The sequence below is a fragment of the Crocodylus siamensis genome, chromosome 4, assembly GCF_052110815.1.
Source record: "Crocodylus siamensis isolate JL-2025a chromosome 4, ASM5211081v1, whole genome shotgun sequence".
NCBI lineage: Eukaryota > Metazoa > Chordata > Crocodylia > Crocodylidae > Crocodylus > Crocodylus siamensis.
In genome coordinates, this window is record NC_143398.1 from 105507292 (window position 1) to 105526155 (window position 18864).

Genomic DNA, 18864 nt, shown 5'->3' on the forward strand with positions numbered 1-18864 from the left:
TATTGCATCTCATCCGATGCTATGCCTTTCGCTCTGGTTAGGAAATTTCACACTGATATCTTTGTTTTTCATTCTGTCCCAAGACTCCATATTAGGGTTTGCCTCCTCTTTAGGTTTTGTTACAAGTTATTTAATCCAAAGCTAGTTCTTTCTGCATCTTAGTTGTCCAGACAGGGTTTCAAGAAAGCTGTGCAAAATAGGTTCCCTTCCTCCCTCTCCCCTCCCCCACTTTTTTTTTTCTTTTCTGCTGTTTTGGGCTTGAAAAAGCTCTTCCTTAACCTTGAGTCCTGGTCATTAAATGTTTAATGCTTAAACTTGGCCCTGCTGTGTTGTAGTGTATTGTGTGGCTTCTGAGTTGCCGAGTCAGACATCTTTTTCTGCAGCAATGGCTTGGCAGATGGATGGAGGATCATACAACTTATTCAACACTAGAGCTCCCTTTCTCCTGTCATGCATTTTTCTAACTGCCATTTCAGCTGAATCATTTATGGTAATTACAGTATTGTCTGTCTTTGCTTTCTCCTTGTGCTGTCAGGAGCAAACAGAGTTGGTAAGTATCCAGAACAGTGTGTTACAGTCTTTCTGTAACTAGTAGTTTAATAGTAAGAATATAAATAGAGTTTAATTATATGCAAAGTCCACATGGATTTGTTCTCTGAGTCTAGAAACCATAGCTGGTTTGGAGTGATGTATCTGCAGAAATTGTTCTTTGACGCACATTTTATTGATTCAGTATCAAGTGCGTTTTTCTTACTTCCCCTAAACCTTTTAGTTCAGTATGAAAAAAGTGTGAAGGGGGAATGAAGCCTGTGACAAGGCTTGAAAATGCTGTTTAAGCCTTGTTACAGTCACAATTATCACTTACTGGAATTGGTGTCTGTATTGGAAGTTTGAAAGATTCATTGAGAAAAGAGATGCACGTTGTCTAATAACTAGAGAATATTCCTTATCTGGCCAGGGCTGAGACGAAAGTATATTAGAGATTGGGGAAATGAAGGAAAACTTGTATCATCTTTGCTTTGTACATGATCTGCAGGTAAATAAAGGACTTTGTTCTCTAATATATAAGAATAGCACCTTTTGCCAGAACTGTGCTCACAATAACTCTCTTGCTGTTAATAGTAAGGAAGGAGGAGTATAATGCAACTTTTCTCATTATTGCGTTTCTATTAGAAATTAGCGACATCAGCTGCATCCTGTGGTTAAAAAATATTTTGGTACGTACGCAGATATACTGTATACCTTTGAAATCAGTAATGAGGATGTGACTCAAAGTTCATTAGATCAGTAAAAGACTCCTATTGACTTCAGTGGGTTTTGGATTGTTTTATATACCCAAACTGTGGTATCTGTTGCTTTTTAAAATAAAAGAGAAATCAAGACTTGTTCCTGTGATGCTTACCTCACACTTTATTGGTTTTCATTAAAATCTCAGTTTCCTCAGGGAACATATTTTTTCCAACATTTCAATTCAAGCCAGCAATTTCAGTGCATGCCCTTGTGATGTAAATTGATACTGACATGTGACTTGTATGGGATGCTAGTTTAAAACCTGTGCTCTCTTCAGCTTCAGCTCTTGATCAGTTGAGAAAGCTATTCATACAGTGCAGTATTCTGGCTTTATAGGAAAGAGCTAAATTAGAGAAGTGCTACAATAACATGGTCAAGGCTTCTAAAGGAACTATTTCATTTCACATATTTGGTCTGCAAAAGTCTGTATTTTTATTTTGCATCAGTATGTTTAGTACAGCTCCATTGCAGCTACAATATTTATATACATCACTACATTCCCTGTACCTCTAAGCTTGCTATTGTAAGCATATACACATACAAAGGAAGAGAATTTCACAGGAAGCTGTAATATTTCTATTTTAAATAAATAAGGAAGAAGTGAATCATTCTGAGATAGCTACATGCATCACATCCTTTAGAGAAATGACTTCTTAAAAGGGGGTTGGGGTTTTTTATCATACTTTTGAGCATGACGATGTTGCTATTTTTGTGAGCTGCAAAATATGGTCCACGTATAAGTTCCCATACCAGCAACATTACATGGAAGCTGAATTCCCTTCAGTCTGGAATTTGTCCTTCCGTCATGTAAGTGTCAGGTATGAAATCTGCTCCAAAGCCCATTAATCATTTGAAAAGTGCATGCTGACTGCAGTAGGATTTAGGTGCAGCTCCTGGGTCGCGTCTACATGAGACGCTGACCATGCAGTAGCCCGATACTACTGCACAGTAGTGTCACATGGCACAACCATGATGCAGTGCTACTGTGCAGTAGTATTATGCTACTGTGCAGTAGTATTATGAAAAAGACATTCGTTGGCACTCGGGTTACTGCGCAGTCATTTACTACTTGTTTATACAAGTACTAAATGACTGCACAGTAACGGCTGTGCAGTCAGCATCTTGTGTAGACACTGCCATGGAGAGGGAATAGCTTGCACTTGGATTTGCTTTGCTTTAGGGCACACCAGCGGGATCACATCAGGTCGGATCTATATGAAACTGTAGGTTCTGTAAGCACAAGCTTTTGCAAATTTCTTAAAACCTGTGAAAAGTCTTCCATGCATTTTTTTTAAACTGTTTTTTAAACAAATTATTTCCCTGCTATGCAGGGAACCCAGGCAGTGCAGTACTGGGTTAATTCATGAATATCGGAAAGTAAAATTGACCAAAAATAAACTAACCAATGTATTTTATTTGTGGGAGATGAAACAAAAGCTACAAATGGTTAAAAGTTATATGATTAAAATTATTTGGAATTCAAGTAGCTGCCCTTCAGAGATTTTCTATTTCATTTTAATCATTAAACTTATTTAGATTTTCCTGTTCAAAAAGAAGAAATGGAAGTAAAATATGATTTAGTGTTAACCATAGGTTAGCCCATTACAGGTCTAATTTATTCACTGAAATGATAATTGCATTCATTCAATTAAGAGACTGACTTCTGGAGAGTTTTCCTTTTAGTATTTATAGCCGGGGTTACATTTTGCCTATTTTTTATGTTCGAAAGGATGCAAACAGCTTTAAATGATGCTATTTTATAAATTGTTGTTAAAAGTACCGTATTTTTCGGACCATAAGACGCAATTTTTTCCCCCCAAAAGTGGGGGGAAAACGAGGGTGCGTCTTATGGTCCGAAGGTGTGTGTCCCGGGGAGGTGGCAGAGCCCGAGCGGGACACCCGCCGCTTGTTTATGCCGTGTCCCGGGGAGACGGGGCGGAGCTTGCCCGTGGAGGCGGCGGAGCCCGAGCGGGACATCCGCCGCTTGTTTACACCGGAAGCCGGTGCCCGTGCCGGTGGCCGGGAGCCGGCAATAAAAGTGGCCGGCCACCGGCACACATAGTCTCTCCTGCCATAAAAACTGGGTGCGTCTTATGGTCAGGTGCGTCTTATGGTCCGAAAAATACGGTAACTTAAGGCTATTGTAGCTAAACAAAATTACAGATATAATTTTTTGCTGTTATTTTTATGTTAAGTGCTTTGACAACACTTTTCTGTATAGTCTGTTTTTCTCCCTTTTATATAATCAATCAGTTAAGAACCCAATTCTGAAAATTCTTCCATGTGGAGTCATAATGTTGGAAGGGTCATCTGGACCAACTCCCTACATGAATACAGGAAAGCTGTTCCTGAAATAGTAGCCCTCCTGTATCCATGCAAGTCTTCATTGACTTTGTTGCAGTTTCCATGTAGTTACAATGGCCTTTTCATGTTAAATTTATAGCAGGAATGTGGCTTTGGTGACCTCCTTCCTTTGTTTTTGTGCTAGTCTGTGGAACAGGTCTGTGGAAGTCTGGGGGGTTATTGTGCAACAATAGGGGGAAGAAAAACACTTTCTTAATTCTATTTTAGAACCTCCAACCCAGGAAAAGGATCGTAGGAGCAAAAGAGTTGGGGGACAATTTAACGCAACAAATTAAAAGTAGTTTCAAGTTGGTGGTTGTCCTTCTAGCTTTTGTTTTTAGAGCTGGCACTATTAACAGAGAGTTATGGGTAAAAAGGATAAAAGATGCTGACTGAGTAGATGTTCAGTTTAATTGCCTCTTTTTGAATTCATTAACCAATTAGTATAAAAGTGTAACATAACATAAATCTTGACATGTTTTATGACTGTTACGCAGTTTGGACGACTGAAGTTAATACAGTAGGATAGAAAGGAAACTGAGTAATGAACTAGGACTCAGGAGACTCGGGTTCAGGTTCACAATGAGCCCCAGACACTTTGATTTTTGGCCAGGTTACTTAATCTATCTTGTGCTTCATTTGTATATGGGGATCAGTACCTTACTACTTCATAGAAGTATTTTGAAGATAAAGCCCGTTAAGGATTGGAGGGATCTGAGGTACTGCAATGATGAATGCTACAATAAGTATCTAGGTTTGTAGGTAGACAGACTCAGAAATTGAATAGCTAAAAGTACTTGAAGATTAGATCTGTGCATCACCAAGTATGCTTCATTGTTTTATCACCTGTGCAGTACCATGTAGCCATCCAGTAGAGCTGCTCACCTTGTCATGGTTTATTCCTTACATTAAGGAAACTCTTAAGAAAGTTCAATTTAGAAGATGGCATTTGATCTTAGACATGTACATTGATCTGTCAAGCTTGAAAGAGAAGTAGTAAATAAGGGTTGGCTTGCTTAGGGCTGATTTGTGTCGGCCATATCCCCTTTTTGTGTGCTATTGACTGTCCATAGACAGAAACCTGTGAAGTTTGGTGTAAAGGGTACCTCCCATGAGGTGTGGTACCTCACTAACAACATGTGGAGGCACAATTGCTACTTTTGCTCTTTAAAGGGCTCAGCATACTTTATCCCCATTCTGCACCCCACTCCTTGTGTCCAGCCAGCACTTTTACCAGCAGCCCAAGGAATGAGGTCATGGGACAGGGCCATGGTTGCACCTTGCTATCATTGGCTGTCCGAAGAAAATAAGATATTTAGCACCTGCTCTCTGCATCCTGAAGCTTGGACTTGTGGTACAAGTGTCGGGCCTTACAACATTCAGCTATTTATGACCCCTTCTACTTTGTAGGTCCATAGAAGGCAGACACAATTTAGCCCTTAATTTGCTTAACCTTCTAGGCCCAAATATTTAAAGAAATGTGTTATCAAACACCCCATTAGGTCAAGCAATTTACTTGGACTCCTTAGTTAGATATTCTTCTTTAGTTCACGTCGGTGTTACTAGTATAGACCTTGATCCAGCAAAGCTCTTAGACATGTGCTTAACTTCAATCAGATGAGTAATCCTATTGAACTGCAATAAGGTACTTCTCACAATGCACATCAAGTTACACACATGTTTAAGTGCTATGCTAGATGAGGGCCATAACTTTTAAGATGCATTGGTTCCATAGCATGACATTTCTAAATACGTTTGGGTATCTATCACTTTCTCAGCCAATTACAGCTGAACAATATTTGTACAATTTAATACCTTAATAGTAGACTGTTTATCATGTCAGTAAGAAGAATTTAGACCTTTAAAAGCTGAAATCTACAAATTGGATGTAAAACTGTACACTTTGGGAAGATTTCTAAATCTTTTTGTTGAACTGAGAAATTACCCCATCTCTTCACTTTTAAAATGCTGCATTTTTACATTTCAGTGTCTTTTTTTATTGCCTTTTGATATTCCATTTGCAGAAGGTGTGTCATCTTAAGTACTGTAATCAATGGCAATTTGCAGCATATACTAGAATAACTTTTGATAGGATAAAATAGGCTTGGGATTCTGGGATATTTTTTTTGAGAGGGGACGTTGCAAAGTATCAAAGACTTGACTTGCAGAAATAAAGACAGAGAGCTCACCTGCTGAAAAAGGAAGAAAAACATGTTTATCATTTGCAAACTCTTGTGTAACGCTGTTTGTAGTGGATGGAAGGCTTCTTGTCCAAATTTAAATACAGCTGCAAACAATGGAACCATCTCCCAGCATCGTATTTTTCATTAACCTGTATGATGGAGACGGTCCTAACCACTGTGTTTAACTTTACTTGTTCTGGAAATTCAGGACCTCCTCAGACCAATAGTGGAAATGAGCAGCACTCCTCTGCCTCCATCTTTGACCATGTGGACAGGATGTCACGCTCCTCAGAGGTCAGCAGGCGGGTTCCCAGCAAGATCCAGTTGATTGCTATGCAGCCAATGGCAGCACCTCCCGTTCAGAACTCGGCACTTTCTGACCGAGTAGCAGAGACCAACAAAATTAATAAAGAGGTATTTTTAAAGCGTGTGTCTGTGTGTGCATGTGTGTGCGCGCACATGCGCTGGTCATTGGGGGTGTGTGAAACAGGTTGTATTCAGTTTGGATTCAGCCCAGAACAGGGGACAGTGATTCGATTTGTTGATCTGAATCACTGTCCCAATTTGATTTGGCTGAATCTGAATCTGAAGGTTCGATGCTGAATCAGCTATTCAGCCATAGACACAGCTTTAAATGTTTTTTCTACATACCTCAAGGTACCAGGCGTGGCTTGTGAATGCTGAGATGGTGGGGCAGATGGAGCGTCCCACAGGAGCACGGGGAGACCCCTGCGTGCTCAGCGGCAAACCTGGAACTGAACCAGAAGTACTTCTGGGTCCGCCATTGAGTGAGGAGGGGACCTTCTCCCTGCATACCGCTGGCTCAGTGATCGGTTGTTGGGGGACTTGGAGTGACCCTCCAGACCAAGGAAGCACCAGTCGCTGAGCCAGGGGGTGGGGGTCCCCCACACAGTCTGCAGCAGATCCGGAAGTGGACCATGCTCCTGTGGGATACTCCATCCAACCCATCATCTCAGCATTCATGGGCCACCTGGTACCTTGAAGTATGTAGAAAAAACATTTAAAGCTGTGTGTATATACATCTGAATCAATTTGGAGGGTTCCAATTCAATTTGGAGAGATTAAAGGGTCTCCTGATTCGTTTCAAATTTGGAGATTCTCCACCAAATTGAATCGGCGACCAAAGTTTTGCACAGCCCTACTGGCCATGGTGTCTGTACATATAGAAATACATATAAAAATAAGCAATAGAGCCAAGAAAGTTCAAATTTCTCTCTTCTGTATTAAAAATCAAACTCCTCATCTTGATGGGTTGTTTTCCTTTCATGAGTGCATAATCATGAATTACTTTTTTTTTATTAATTCCAAATATAAGCCTTGATTTTTGATTATTTGGTAGTTTAAGTACATCTTCCAGCTAGACTTGTGACCTGTCCAGACTTATGCTCTGCAGCCTTAAGTTGCTGTGCAGTTACTGGTAGCTAACATGCAATTTGTAGCATGTCTGTAAATTAATGGGTGACACCAAGGTGTCTGGGTCATCTGGTTCTCCTTATGTGGGCTTCTCGTGTCTCCCCTCTTTGGTCACTCATTTTGTATTTTATGGAAGGCAACACCCTCCCTCACACTTCAAGGTTAGAAGATAGATTGAACCTCTGTGTTTAGCACCTTGTAAAAAATTCTAGCAAGTGAATTAATATGTCTAGGATTTGCAAGAAATATAAGTTTAATTATGTGGTAAAAGTCTTGTTCTTGATGTCTGTCTTTAATAATCTAAGAAATTATTAAAATTTAGGGTTTTTTCTGGAGTTTTATTTATAGCTTCATATGTACCCGAGAACAAGCTAAAATGTACTCAAGAACAGGCTTTAACCAGTGCCCGCTATAGTTAGTGGGAAGAGCTGCATTGACTTAAGTGGGTGTAGGATCAGACTAAGGCAATGGTCTATTTTTAAAGAAGTTACCTGGAAGACTTTTTGCCATACCCTGAAACAATTCTATTTCTCCTTCCCTTTTCCAACACTCTTATCCAGGCAGATCCTTCAGTTTATGCTCTGTGCCCTAGGAATTCTCTTAAGGGGAGTCAGTGACAAACTTTGACCATAGTAATCAAATGCATTTCATGATGGATATGGGGAGACGTGCTACGTACACTATCAGTTACAACCTAATTTTCTTCAGGCCGTGTTCCTTATGGCAGCTGGCAGGGCTTTTTGTTGTTTGTTTTGCTTTTTATTAGCACACTGCAACTTCTCTCTATGTAGCACCACTGTGGTAGTGATACTAAAGTATGTAATAGTATGTTGACCAAGGGAGAGGGAGGGAATGCTACAGGTAGGAGAAAAGAATCACTCTCCACAGATTTCAATTGATTGCTTTTAGCAGTGACTCTTATTTTATGGCATAGCAGTAAAAGCTGTTTTTGCAAAAATCTTAACTCTTTTTCTCCCCTTCTTTCCTCCTTTAAGATACAGACAGCTCTGAGGCATAAGTCTGAGATTGAGCATCACCGCAATAAGATTCGTCTTCGAGCCAAACGCAAAGGGCATTATGAATTCCCAGTTGTGGATGATGTGGTTGTTGTTGATTCCAAAGAGCAGCATAGAATTTACCGCAAGGCACAGATGCAGATTGACAAGATCTTGGATCCTGGGGGCAACGTGCCTACTGTGTTTATAGAACCCAGGAAGAGGTACTGATTCAGAGCCAGGGAAGGAATCATTCTCTTTAAGAATCAGAGTCAGACTTGCAAACTATGTCAGATCTGTGCTCCTCCATCTTGAGGGTTTGCAATTATTTTGTTCCCAGGAACATTTGGGTTAGAGAAGGCTGGGGTTGTTTTGGACATTTTGGTGTAATTATTGTGTGCCAGTGGATCATGCAAACTTTCAGGAAAAAAAATGTTTGAGCAGGTTTTCAGTAGCGGAATCCAAACATCATAAAGCCATTTTAAGGCAGTTGTCATTGTTCATACTGCTATAGGTGGAAAAAAATTGAGTTTACTTCTGAGCACTGACAGAGTCTAGGAAATAAGGGAAAAAAATGGGGTGGGGGAAGCGGGGAGGAAGTGTGTAGGGGAACCCAGCAAGAAATGTAGCTTTCGTAACAAAACTCAGAGAAACATATACCATATTGTATTGCATAGAACATTCACCTTTCCCCCAAAAAATAGATGCTGGAGAATGGAGTTTCATTGTATGTGAGAAATATGGTAAGATCAGGTTTTCTTGCTTACGGGGCCAATGTGAAATTAAAATCAGCAGGGATCCACGAGGAGCAGAACATTGAGCAGGCTTCCTAGATACTGCTGCTAAGTTCCTTACAAGGAAAGATCTTCTTTTCTTCTTTCTGTCTTTGAAAAACAGAGTGCATAATATAATCTGTAGCGTGTTTGTATGTGGGGAAGTATGGTAATCAGGAAACCGTGAACAGATTATTATAAAATGTATCCAGCTCAAATGTTTAAGGACTGATTTATAAATTAGACAAAATACTTCATTCTGTATCCTTTCTGAGTAACCAAGTACATACTTATTATGACTCCTGGCTTCATAATTCAGGAGAGGGGCCTCTGTCTTCTGAAGGTTTGATGGACATTAGAACCTAATTTCCAGGAAATTCTTACCCTTTTAGTTCCAGATCCCAAGTAGTCTTGTCAGGACCATTTTTCAAGTTTAAAATACACCCGATATTTTCCCCAGTTGCCTCTTTACTTATTTATGTATGTCAGTTTAAAACCCAGTTTTACAGTGTTGCTATCCCAAGTGCTCCTGGTATGGGACAGGGAGCCACTAGAAGGAGGAGTGGTGAGGACTGTGGGAGACTGGAGTCTTGGAGGAGGGAATAAAAGAAACCAGACAAAGAGAAGGTGGGTCTGGTGGGTGTGGAGTAGCAGGGAGAATGAGTCTGGAAAAAGAGTTTGCAGGGTTGAAACTGGTATGTGCTTGGCAAGGAGACTGGAAGCAGAGGCTGGGACTAGTTAAGGGAGGAAAATGGGGCCCACACACACAAAAAAAAAAAAAAAAAGGTGGGGGGGAAATCAGTGTGGCATAGCTGGGACTGAGACAGGGCCAGCTTGGAAGGGGCAGGGCAGAGGAGGACAAGTTTGGAGGAAAATGGGTAGGAGAGTCTTTCCCCACCAGTGATACCATGTCCACAAACCCAACTCTTCCTATGTTTTGGAAGTCTGACTTGAGTTGCTGAGGTCAGATTAGCAGAAGTGCTGAATTTTGTTAGCTGCTATTGAAGTCGATGGCATTTGTATTTTAAAGACTGAGTGTACATTCAGGTACTCAGAAAAATTAGTTCTGCCTTTCTCAAATTGAACACTCAAAATTCTCTTTTGCCATAAGAAAACCAGGTACCTAGCTATCTCTCTCCAGTGTCATTTAAAAAAAAAAAAAAAAAAAGTTGACTTTAATTTCATATTGTTTTAGTTATGAAAGAAAATAAATATATACAGCGTGGATCAACACTGTCTAATATGACTGAATGAAATTACAAAAATAATAATGGAAAAACGAGAGCAATTATCTTACAGGATAAAATGGCTCACTTACTTTCATGCTCGCTTACCCCACACAGGTTATAAGTGGTAATGACATGTTTTGTCATTCTCAGAAGTATGTAGAAGATTTGCCATAAAAGGATAAAATGTTAGCTTTCAAGTATATGCTTTTGTCTTTGTGTGGTTCCTTTATGAAATGTTTAAGTTTTTATGTTGACCTCCACCACAAGACACTCCAGAGTCCTTGTTTGCTTCAGGTTTAGAATTAAAATTGATTTGAATGCAACAGTGTACCTCACAAAAGATGTCCCCTGCCTGTCTATCCTGAGAGTGCAGCAGGAGTGTCGTGCCTGAAGGGTACATAAGGCAGCTGAGAGCACGTAATAATCTATAACGCATTGTAAAACTCATGCTATTTCCAGACTAACATATCAGTCCCTGATCTTTGAACACTTTAACTGAAAAAATTGGAAAAGGATAGACATGTTATAAAGGTTACGTGGAAATGATGATGTGATTAGAAATGTTCATGGGGGAGAATTGAAACTAGTGGTTAAAATGTAATTGCTCTATTTTAGTTAGCCGTTTCAGTGATATCACATCATATGGATTTACTGCATACATGCCTCAGTTAGAAATCTGGGTTTTAATTCTATACCAGGATCCAAGACTGACTTTGTTTACTGCACCTAACTTAAAACTTTAAAACCAAAACCCGAGGTACCTTAAATATGGTATTTTTCTTGCTCATTGTTTATCATTCCTGTCTCTCCTGTGAGCCAAAAGGAGGGACCAGGAAACCTGCATTGGTGGCTGCTAAAGAACCCTGACTTTGTTGGGGTCAGGCAATACAAAATTCTTTCAACAATTTTTTCAAAAGCTTTTCTTCATCCCAACTTAAAAACAATCCAATAAAACAAAAGGTGGTGATCTTTCTTTTCTCTTTCTCTTTTAGTTCACGGGCAAAACGTTCTCCCAAGCAACGTCGGAGGCATCAGATAAATGGTAGTCCTATTGATGCTGATAAGGACAGGTTAATCACAACTGACAGTGATGGGACATACAAAAGGCCTCCAGGAGTTAATAATTCTGCATATATTGTATGTATGTCTCATAGATGATAGGATTACCCTGATTATCATGTTACAATTAATCCATAACAGCTGTATTCTGAATCTTGATGCTGTATTTGCCCAGATCCAAGATGACTTTGAATTTAAGATCACCCATTAAATATTAAACTCTAGATAGAGAAAATTATTCTGTCCTTGCCACTCCCCTCCCCCTCTTCCCGGTACCTGCTCCCTGCCCCCTTGCTCAATGCCTCCCCCCCCCCCCGACCTGCCTACACTCTCCCTTCTCCTCCCCTTTCCAGCCCTCATCCCACTTGTCTGTTGCAGCTCCACAGTTATCCAAGCCATGCAGTAGTGATGGCTCCAGCCCAGGTCAGGGTTGGGACTGGAACCAAGTAGCTCCCTCTGCCACTCCTTGTGCCCCTTCCTCACCCCCATTCCCTACGCTACCTTGTTCTGTACTTGCCCCCTCATGCCCTTTCCCTGCACTCCTTTTGTTTCACATATCCCTTCCCCGTGCTCCCTCTGCCACCATTTTTCCCCTGTGCATCTCCCTACACCATGCACTCCCTTCCCATGTTCCCTGCAGTACTGAGTGCCCTTCTCTCAGCACCCCTCCTGCACTGCATGCCCCTTTTCCACACCCCTTTCATGCTCTCCCCTTGCTCCATGTGTCCCTTTCCCTCATGTTTCCCCCAGCACCATGTGCCCCCTCTCCCCATACTCTCCGCTGCTCCATGTACCCCACCCCACACACCTGCCTCATGAGCCACCCTTGCCCTATTCAAAGCTGCAGCACTTACTTGTCTGGTCCATACTCAAATCTAAGACGAGGATTTTCCCCTATGCTGAATGTAGGGGAGAGACGGGGGAATGCTCATCTTAGATTTGAGTAACTACGGTAATTCCATTCCTTACTAATTCCATTTGTTTGAAATTAAATAAGCGTGGCGCCTTCCTGAGGAGTGTTTGCATAAAACAGAGGAAACCCTGTCAGATATTCTGTGTTTTGCAAGCGTTAACTTGACTTGCCCAGTGATTGTATTTTGAAAGTCATTTTTATCTTTCCCAGTATGATAGTAATGGAGAAATAACCAAAGTTATTTTAGCACAGTACCTTGCAAATTAGCCTTATTCTCCACATTTGAAAACAAGTACTTCAGAATTGTTTCATTTTAATATCTATGTGATAAAGCTGCCTTTATTGTGCATCTCAACTGCTGCACCTGTGCTCTGACCATTAATCGGTTTTTCGTGGGATCATTGCTAGCATTGGAAACCTCTGGACAGCTTCAAACAGCTTCCATTTTTTTAAAAAAGGAAGTTTGAAAAAAAAAGTTCACTTCTAGGTTTATATGTATTCAAGTGGCTAAAATGTAGATTTCTGTGACATTTGTGTGCATTCAAACAAGAGCATAATCATTTTCATGTCATGGTGTAACAGAATGAATTATAGTCCAGAGATATTTAATTAAGACTTGTCGCACAGCAAGCCCAGCCCTTTTGGCATCTGCTGAGAGTTTCTATTCAGAATACTAAGTTCCCAGTGAAGTAGACTGTGTGGTTTCACAGTTGATTCTGCAGCCTGCATGTGTTGGCAAAAATGAGCTTCTACAATAAGGCAGCTAGTACAAAGGCAGTTCAACTTCCTGTGTCGGAGTGGTGTGTTCCTAAGGAAGAGATCATAGGTAGTAATTGTGATGGATGTATCAAGTTGATGTCAAGTAATTGGTGCCACCAAGCACTGTTGTGCATCTCTTTAAGATGATGTACCTGAGCTCAGGTTCCATATAGTTGATGGCTTCGCTGTTTAATAACCCCTTTCATGTGTTGCTGGGGAGAAGCAGTAATTGGTTTAGCATTTTTGCTAATGCAGTTGGTTGTGACATGAATGATTAATTCACTCCTTACCAGTTCAAAGATTGAGAGGAAAGTTGTTTAGAGAGTGTTACCTCCTATAGTGAGTCAGAGTTCACTATACGAGTATGGGCCCTCACCTATTCACAAACCAGCATATTGTAATCTAGTCCAACTTGGTCACTGTCTTGTGAAAAATACCTCACCTAATATGACAATCTAGGTTCAAGTGTCTGAAGCATTTGAATTATTTTTGTAGTACTTAGAATCTTTCTCTTGCAGAAGAATTGGGCAAGTTGTGTTTGACTTTTGTTGTACAGATGCTCTCCAATCTCCTTTTGGTTTTGATAGACGTATTAATAATAATTTTTCAAAATTTAACAATGATATGAGATTCTTTTAAGAAAAGCTGTCTGCCTTCTGCTTATGTTTCTTCTGTTCTTCATAGTCGGACCCTGACCTGCCAGCAGAACCACAGACATCATCATCTGTTGATCTTGGGAAGTACCCAGGTTTGCTTCCCCACTCAGCATCCCAATACATCCCTCCACAGCCGTCCATTGAAGAAGCCCGGCAAACAATGCACTCTCTTTTGGATGATGCTTTTGCACTGGTGGCTCCTAGCAGCCAAGCAGCCACTTCCACTGCCATCACACCACCTGGGGTCTCTGCAGGACAGCCGGCAAACAACGTTCCTGCTCGAGCAGGGAAGGGAACTTCATGCACCCAATGGGGTTCATCATATGGTCCACCTCAGGCAGCAAACAACCCATTTAATGTGAGTGGTGCATTTGGAAAGGCTTTTCTGGCCAGGAAATTGGAACCAGTTGAGCCATGGTCGCTATTGTTGTACCTTTTGGCTCATGCAATAACTGGAGCCAAAGGTGTTCAGAGACAGACCCGAGCAAATTGGAGAACTTGCTTATTAAACTTTTGATTTATTTTTCCATGTGAACATTGTATAGGAGTTCTCTTTTAGGAGAACTATTTCTGTTCCACTCAGATGTAATATTTCACAGCTCAAAGTATTTAAACAATGACAGTTTATTTTCTAAAGGCTGTTTCAGCTGAGTACACAAAGCCACCAAGAGACAGGATAGTCTGTTTTAGGCATTTTTCTAACCAAGACATCATTATGCTTAGGCAGCTTTAACTTATCATTCCCCTGAGATAGAAGAGTATTGTCTCTAATGCCTTTTACAGAAACTATGTTGAGACACAAAAGTCCAGATCTACAAAGGAATTTAGAGACCTAGCATAGGGACTAGAATTTAGAAACCCATATTAGGTGCCAATGTTCCTTAGACAGTAAAAAGGGAGAGTCGGGCACCTGAGAATGGGAATTGCTGAACCTAGCAGATGAACCATAGGTGCCCTGGTAGGGAGCCCTACTTACTAGGCCTATGTGAAGCTTCAGTCGCTGATTTGATTGAGAGGAAATTCAGCCCCATTCGGCAGTCAAATCTCCTAATCTGAATCAAATCAGGAGACCCATTAATCTCTCCAAATCAAATTGGAAGCCTCCAATTCAATTTGGAGAGATTTGACAATTGGGCCATAGACACAGCTTTACATGTTTTTTTCTACAGACTTTGAGGTACCAGGTGGGGCTTGCGAACACTGAGATGGTGGGGCAGGTGGAGCATCCCACGGGAGCACAAGGGTTGTCCCCCACATGCTTGTCAGTGAACCTGGCAGTGGACAGGAAGTATGTCCGGTCCACTTCTGGGTCTGCCGCGGAGTGTGCAGGGGACCCACCCACCCCCGGCTCGGTCACTAGTGCCTTCTGGGTCTGGGGGGGCACCAGACAGCCAATTTGCTGAAGTATTTCCAGTCCACTTCCAAGTCCACTGCTGAGCGTGTGGGGGGACCCCCCCCGTGCTCCTGTGGGATGCTCCATTCGCCCCAGCATCACAGTGTTCATGAGCTGTGCCTGGTACCTCAAAGTATGTAGAAAAAACATCTAAAGCTGTGTCTATGGCCAAATTGTTGGTTCTCTGAATCGGAATCGAATCTTCAGATTCAGCTGAATCGAATCGGGACAGTGATCTGAATCAGCAAATCGAATCCCCGTCCCCTGAATCGGGCAGAATCTGAATCAAATGCTGCCCACTTCACACATCCCTACTGCTTACCAGTGCCATAGCTCTGAGGGTCCTACACTCCCAGTCAGAAATATGGCTCCAAACCTTGACCTCTAACATTAACTCTACCCAAGGTCAGAATGTTCCAGCAGCCTCAACCCTAGCCCCAAGCAGAAGGCCACATGCAGCCTCACCACAGGAAGTAGTTTAGAGAGGCCTCAAACCCTGATGCCAAGCCCAGCACAGGGATCCCTAGCTGCCACGGTGTACACTGAAGTAAGAGGAACCCTCCCATCCTCGAGCTGGACCCCTCTGCTGGGAGCCCTCCTAACCTTAACCCTTGGTGAGAGGCCTCGGGATCTGTTCCACTTACTACTATCGTGAACTGCCTTACCTACCTATGCTAGGCTGAGGGTTAGGGTTTGGGGGCACTCCAAGCTGATAGCATGGACTTTCCTGTGATCAGGCTGCTTGGGGGTCTCCTGCCTGGGTTTAAGGTTGAGGCTGCTCTAGTGGTCCAAGCAACAGTTAGGGTTAGTTTTAGGGTTTGGGAATGGACAAGATTTGTAGCTGCCTTTCTGCTTGGGGGTGTTAGGACTCCCAGATGTGTATTTAGATCGCAGGTAGGTAAGGGTGGTCCTTGCTACTTGTAAGGAGGGTGGACACTAGGGCCCCATACCTGATGTTGGAGCTGAGAGTGCTCTGACTAGTAGGTCTGGCTTTGGCATGGAAGGGTTCTTCCTCCTTCAGCATATGTTGTGGCATTTTGGGTTCTCAAGCTGTACCATAAAAAGTGTTGACTAGTGACGCTTCAGTTAGGTGCTTACATGAGTATAGGATTCACATCCTGAACCAGCTGCTTGAACTTGGGCACCTATGTTATTCCTTCAAGTATGGGGTATTGGCTCTTTCTTTTCTTTTTAATATTCCAGTGGGTAGAGCAGTTACCTCAGAAATAGGACTATAATCCCTTACTCCCTTTTCCAGGGGCTGATCCTCATTATTGGATACGTTCATTCTCCTACTTGTTGGTCTTATGAATCTTGTTTTCCTTTCCACACAGTGGCATAACTTTGCCATAAGAGGGTTGAGTGTCCCGATCCCAGCTTATCCTATTGACTCATGGCAAGGATGTGGGAGATGTGAGTTTTCAGGCTGTGAGGGGTCCTGTAATCCAGCTCTCCCACTTCCTGGGTAACTGCTCTAAGTGCTAGGTTATTGCATACAAGTTAGGTTTTCCCCACTGCCAGGCTTTGAATAAAAGTGGCTGTGGCAGCTGTGCTTTGTGCTGGACTCAGTACTGCCAATGTGTTTGATAGTCACAGAGCACACCTGCTGGATCAAGTTGCTCCAGGAACTTAGATGCAGGGGCACTTGATTTTTGAAACCAAATGTAAGTTTGAGAATGCATCAAGGCAGAACTATAAGAGTCTGTAGGATAACTTTCATGGCAAAAGCCTAGCCCCCTGAACAGTCAGGTGGGGGTTTTTGTGGATCACTCCCTTGGACTTAAGTGTCTGAGGTTCTGCCTAAATTGCAGTTGCCTGAATCTTGTTTTTGGATCTAGTCCATAAATGTTAAGTTACTTGCCTACAATCCCCTTGTTCAGTGGGAAAACTGGGATACAAAACCCTGAAGTCGGGACACCAAATCCTGTAGTCCAGATATTAGACTTTCTTCAAGGTTGGTAGTAAATTAAACAAGTACACTAGGTTGAACAAAGTTAGAGAGGTTGAGGTTTAGCACTACCTATGTGCCATTGCTTCTCTCCACCATCAGCAGGTAAAGTAAAACCTCAGCTTTTAAGGCATTAGAGGGGTCCTTGAGCTGGCAAGTCAGAAAATGTATTTTCAAAAGGCTGATAAGGAACCTAAGGGTCATGAACAGACATCAGAAACTTAAACAGGCATTGTACGGTTGGAGACGCACTTCCCAGAACTTCTTGTACTACTTTATTTTTATTAATGTACTTAATTCTTCCAACAGAGATACCCAGAATTTGGAGCGACTCCTCCAGCAGCACCAGGACTGATGCAGAGGTAGCTTTCTGTTGATAAAATTATTATTTATTTCTATTTTAGTAGTTTTACAAGGTTAGAATGCAGTGAAGGAGGAAGAGGGTCCCATTGTGCTGAAGTACAGTATAAATCTGTCAAACAGATGGGCTGCAGGCCAGATTTCACTGACATAATGTATTTATGTGGCCAGCACACTGCACTTGAAATGCAGAGTCCAAGCTTTCATTAAAAAGGAATGGGTTTCTGGTTGTGATAGCTTCAGAGAGAAACTTCCAAATATGAGCTGATGGTCTACTACTCAGAGCGGCTACCTGAACCTCCATTTACAGATTCTTTTCCCACTGCCCCTTAGAACAGGGTCCAGATCAAGCACCTGCTCTGGTAGAGCTCTTCTGCATTTGCTCTTCAAGTGAGTTGTCTCCTACGGAGGGAACTTCTTATTAGGCACCTAGAGTGGAATCCATGTGGACATTTGTTTTATAAGGAACAGTAACGTGAATTTTTTCAAGATGTATTGTTCACATAGATCCCATAGACTGTTCTCCATCTCGATCTTTACAATACCTACAGCTGTCCCTATTGATAAAGGCACTGAAAGGCAGTTGCAGCTGTCCTTTTTTTTTATATTCCCTTCTATGCTGGCCTGCAGAGTATGAAGAGCACTACTTCAGTTACAGCAGGTATTGCTGTTATAAAATAATCTGATCTCCCATGCATGTGCTATATACATAGAGACTGGAATCTTTGTACGTATCATTTTGCAGCTCCACATGTACTCTGGAGTAATTGCTGTTATCAGGCAGGTAAATCCCAGCCCATGTGAACAGAAAAGAGAGATTTTTATGTAAGATTTACAGCAGACATGTTTCCTTTAGCTACCAATTCCAAATTTCCTACTAGGATTTTTCTGTTGTTTCCTACATAACCATAAAAGATTTGATTGGGAGCAAGTTGCATCCTTTTACCCACAGCAAAGTCTTCATTATCTGCAAACTGAAAAGTAGACCCAAGGACCAAGCTCCAGGAGAAAGTTGGGGTCTGATCTTTGATTTGGTCTTAAATCTTATTTTCCTTTCCACACAGTGACCCAACTTTGCCGTAAGGGAGTTATAAATAAACCATAGATAAAAATAGACTTGTAAAGGCACCTATGTTGACAGCTGTAGCTGCTGGAGTCTTCTGTCTACAGAATGGGCCAGAGAATTTTCATCTGCCCTTATGCCTGGCTCCTTCTGAAAGGATTGCCTTTCTGAAAGGATTGAAAGAGAGAGGGTAATCATCACTGTGTATTTGTTTATTAAGGACTTAACTTCACACTGACACACTTGGTAGTTTTACCTGACTGAAGTAAGAAATGGTATGGACTGAGAGAGCATTTTTGGGGGGATCCCAACACTTCGTGGATTACATATGATAAACACCAGCACGCTGTGGTGTAGGTTGCCAGTTGATATTAGTTGTTAAGGATTTTCATTCACTTTCAAGCAGTCCAAGATTCAATGAGGTCACCTTATGGTAGAAAGCTATGTAGCCAGTAGTCAAACCTTT

The 18864-nt window shown here is 41.7% G+C and overlaps 1 protein-coding gene across 2 annotated transcripts in view; it reads left to right on the forward strand.

Moving 5' to 3' along the window:
• KIAA1549 (KIAA1549 ortholog) overlaps positions 1 to 18864 on the forward strand; it is a 221614-nt gene that overhangs the window by 190072 nt on the left and 12678 nt on the right. For both annotated transcript variants that reach the window (XM_090043259.1, XM_090043260.1), the window contains exons 13-17: positions 6025 to 6230; positions 8246 to 8469; positions 11240 to 11384; positions 13663 to 13992; positions 17285 to 17337. In XM_090043259.1, coding sequence (XP_089899385.1) covers positions 6025 to 6230; positions 8246 to 8469; positions 11240 to 11384; positions 13663 to 13992; positions 17285 to 17337 — 958 coding nt within the window. The remainder of the gene's footprint in view (positions 1 to 6024; positions 6231 to 8245; positions 8470 to 11239; positions 11385 to 13662; positions 13993 to 17284; positions 17338 to 18864) is intronic.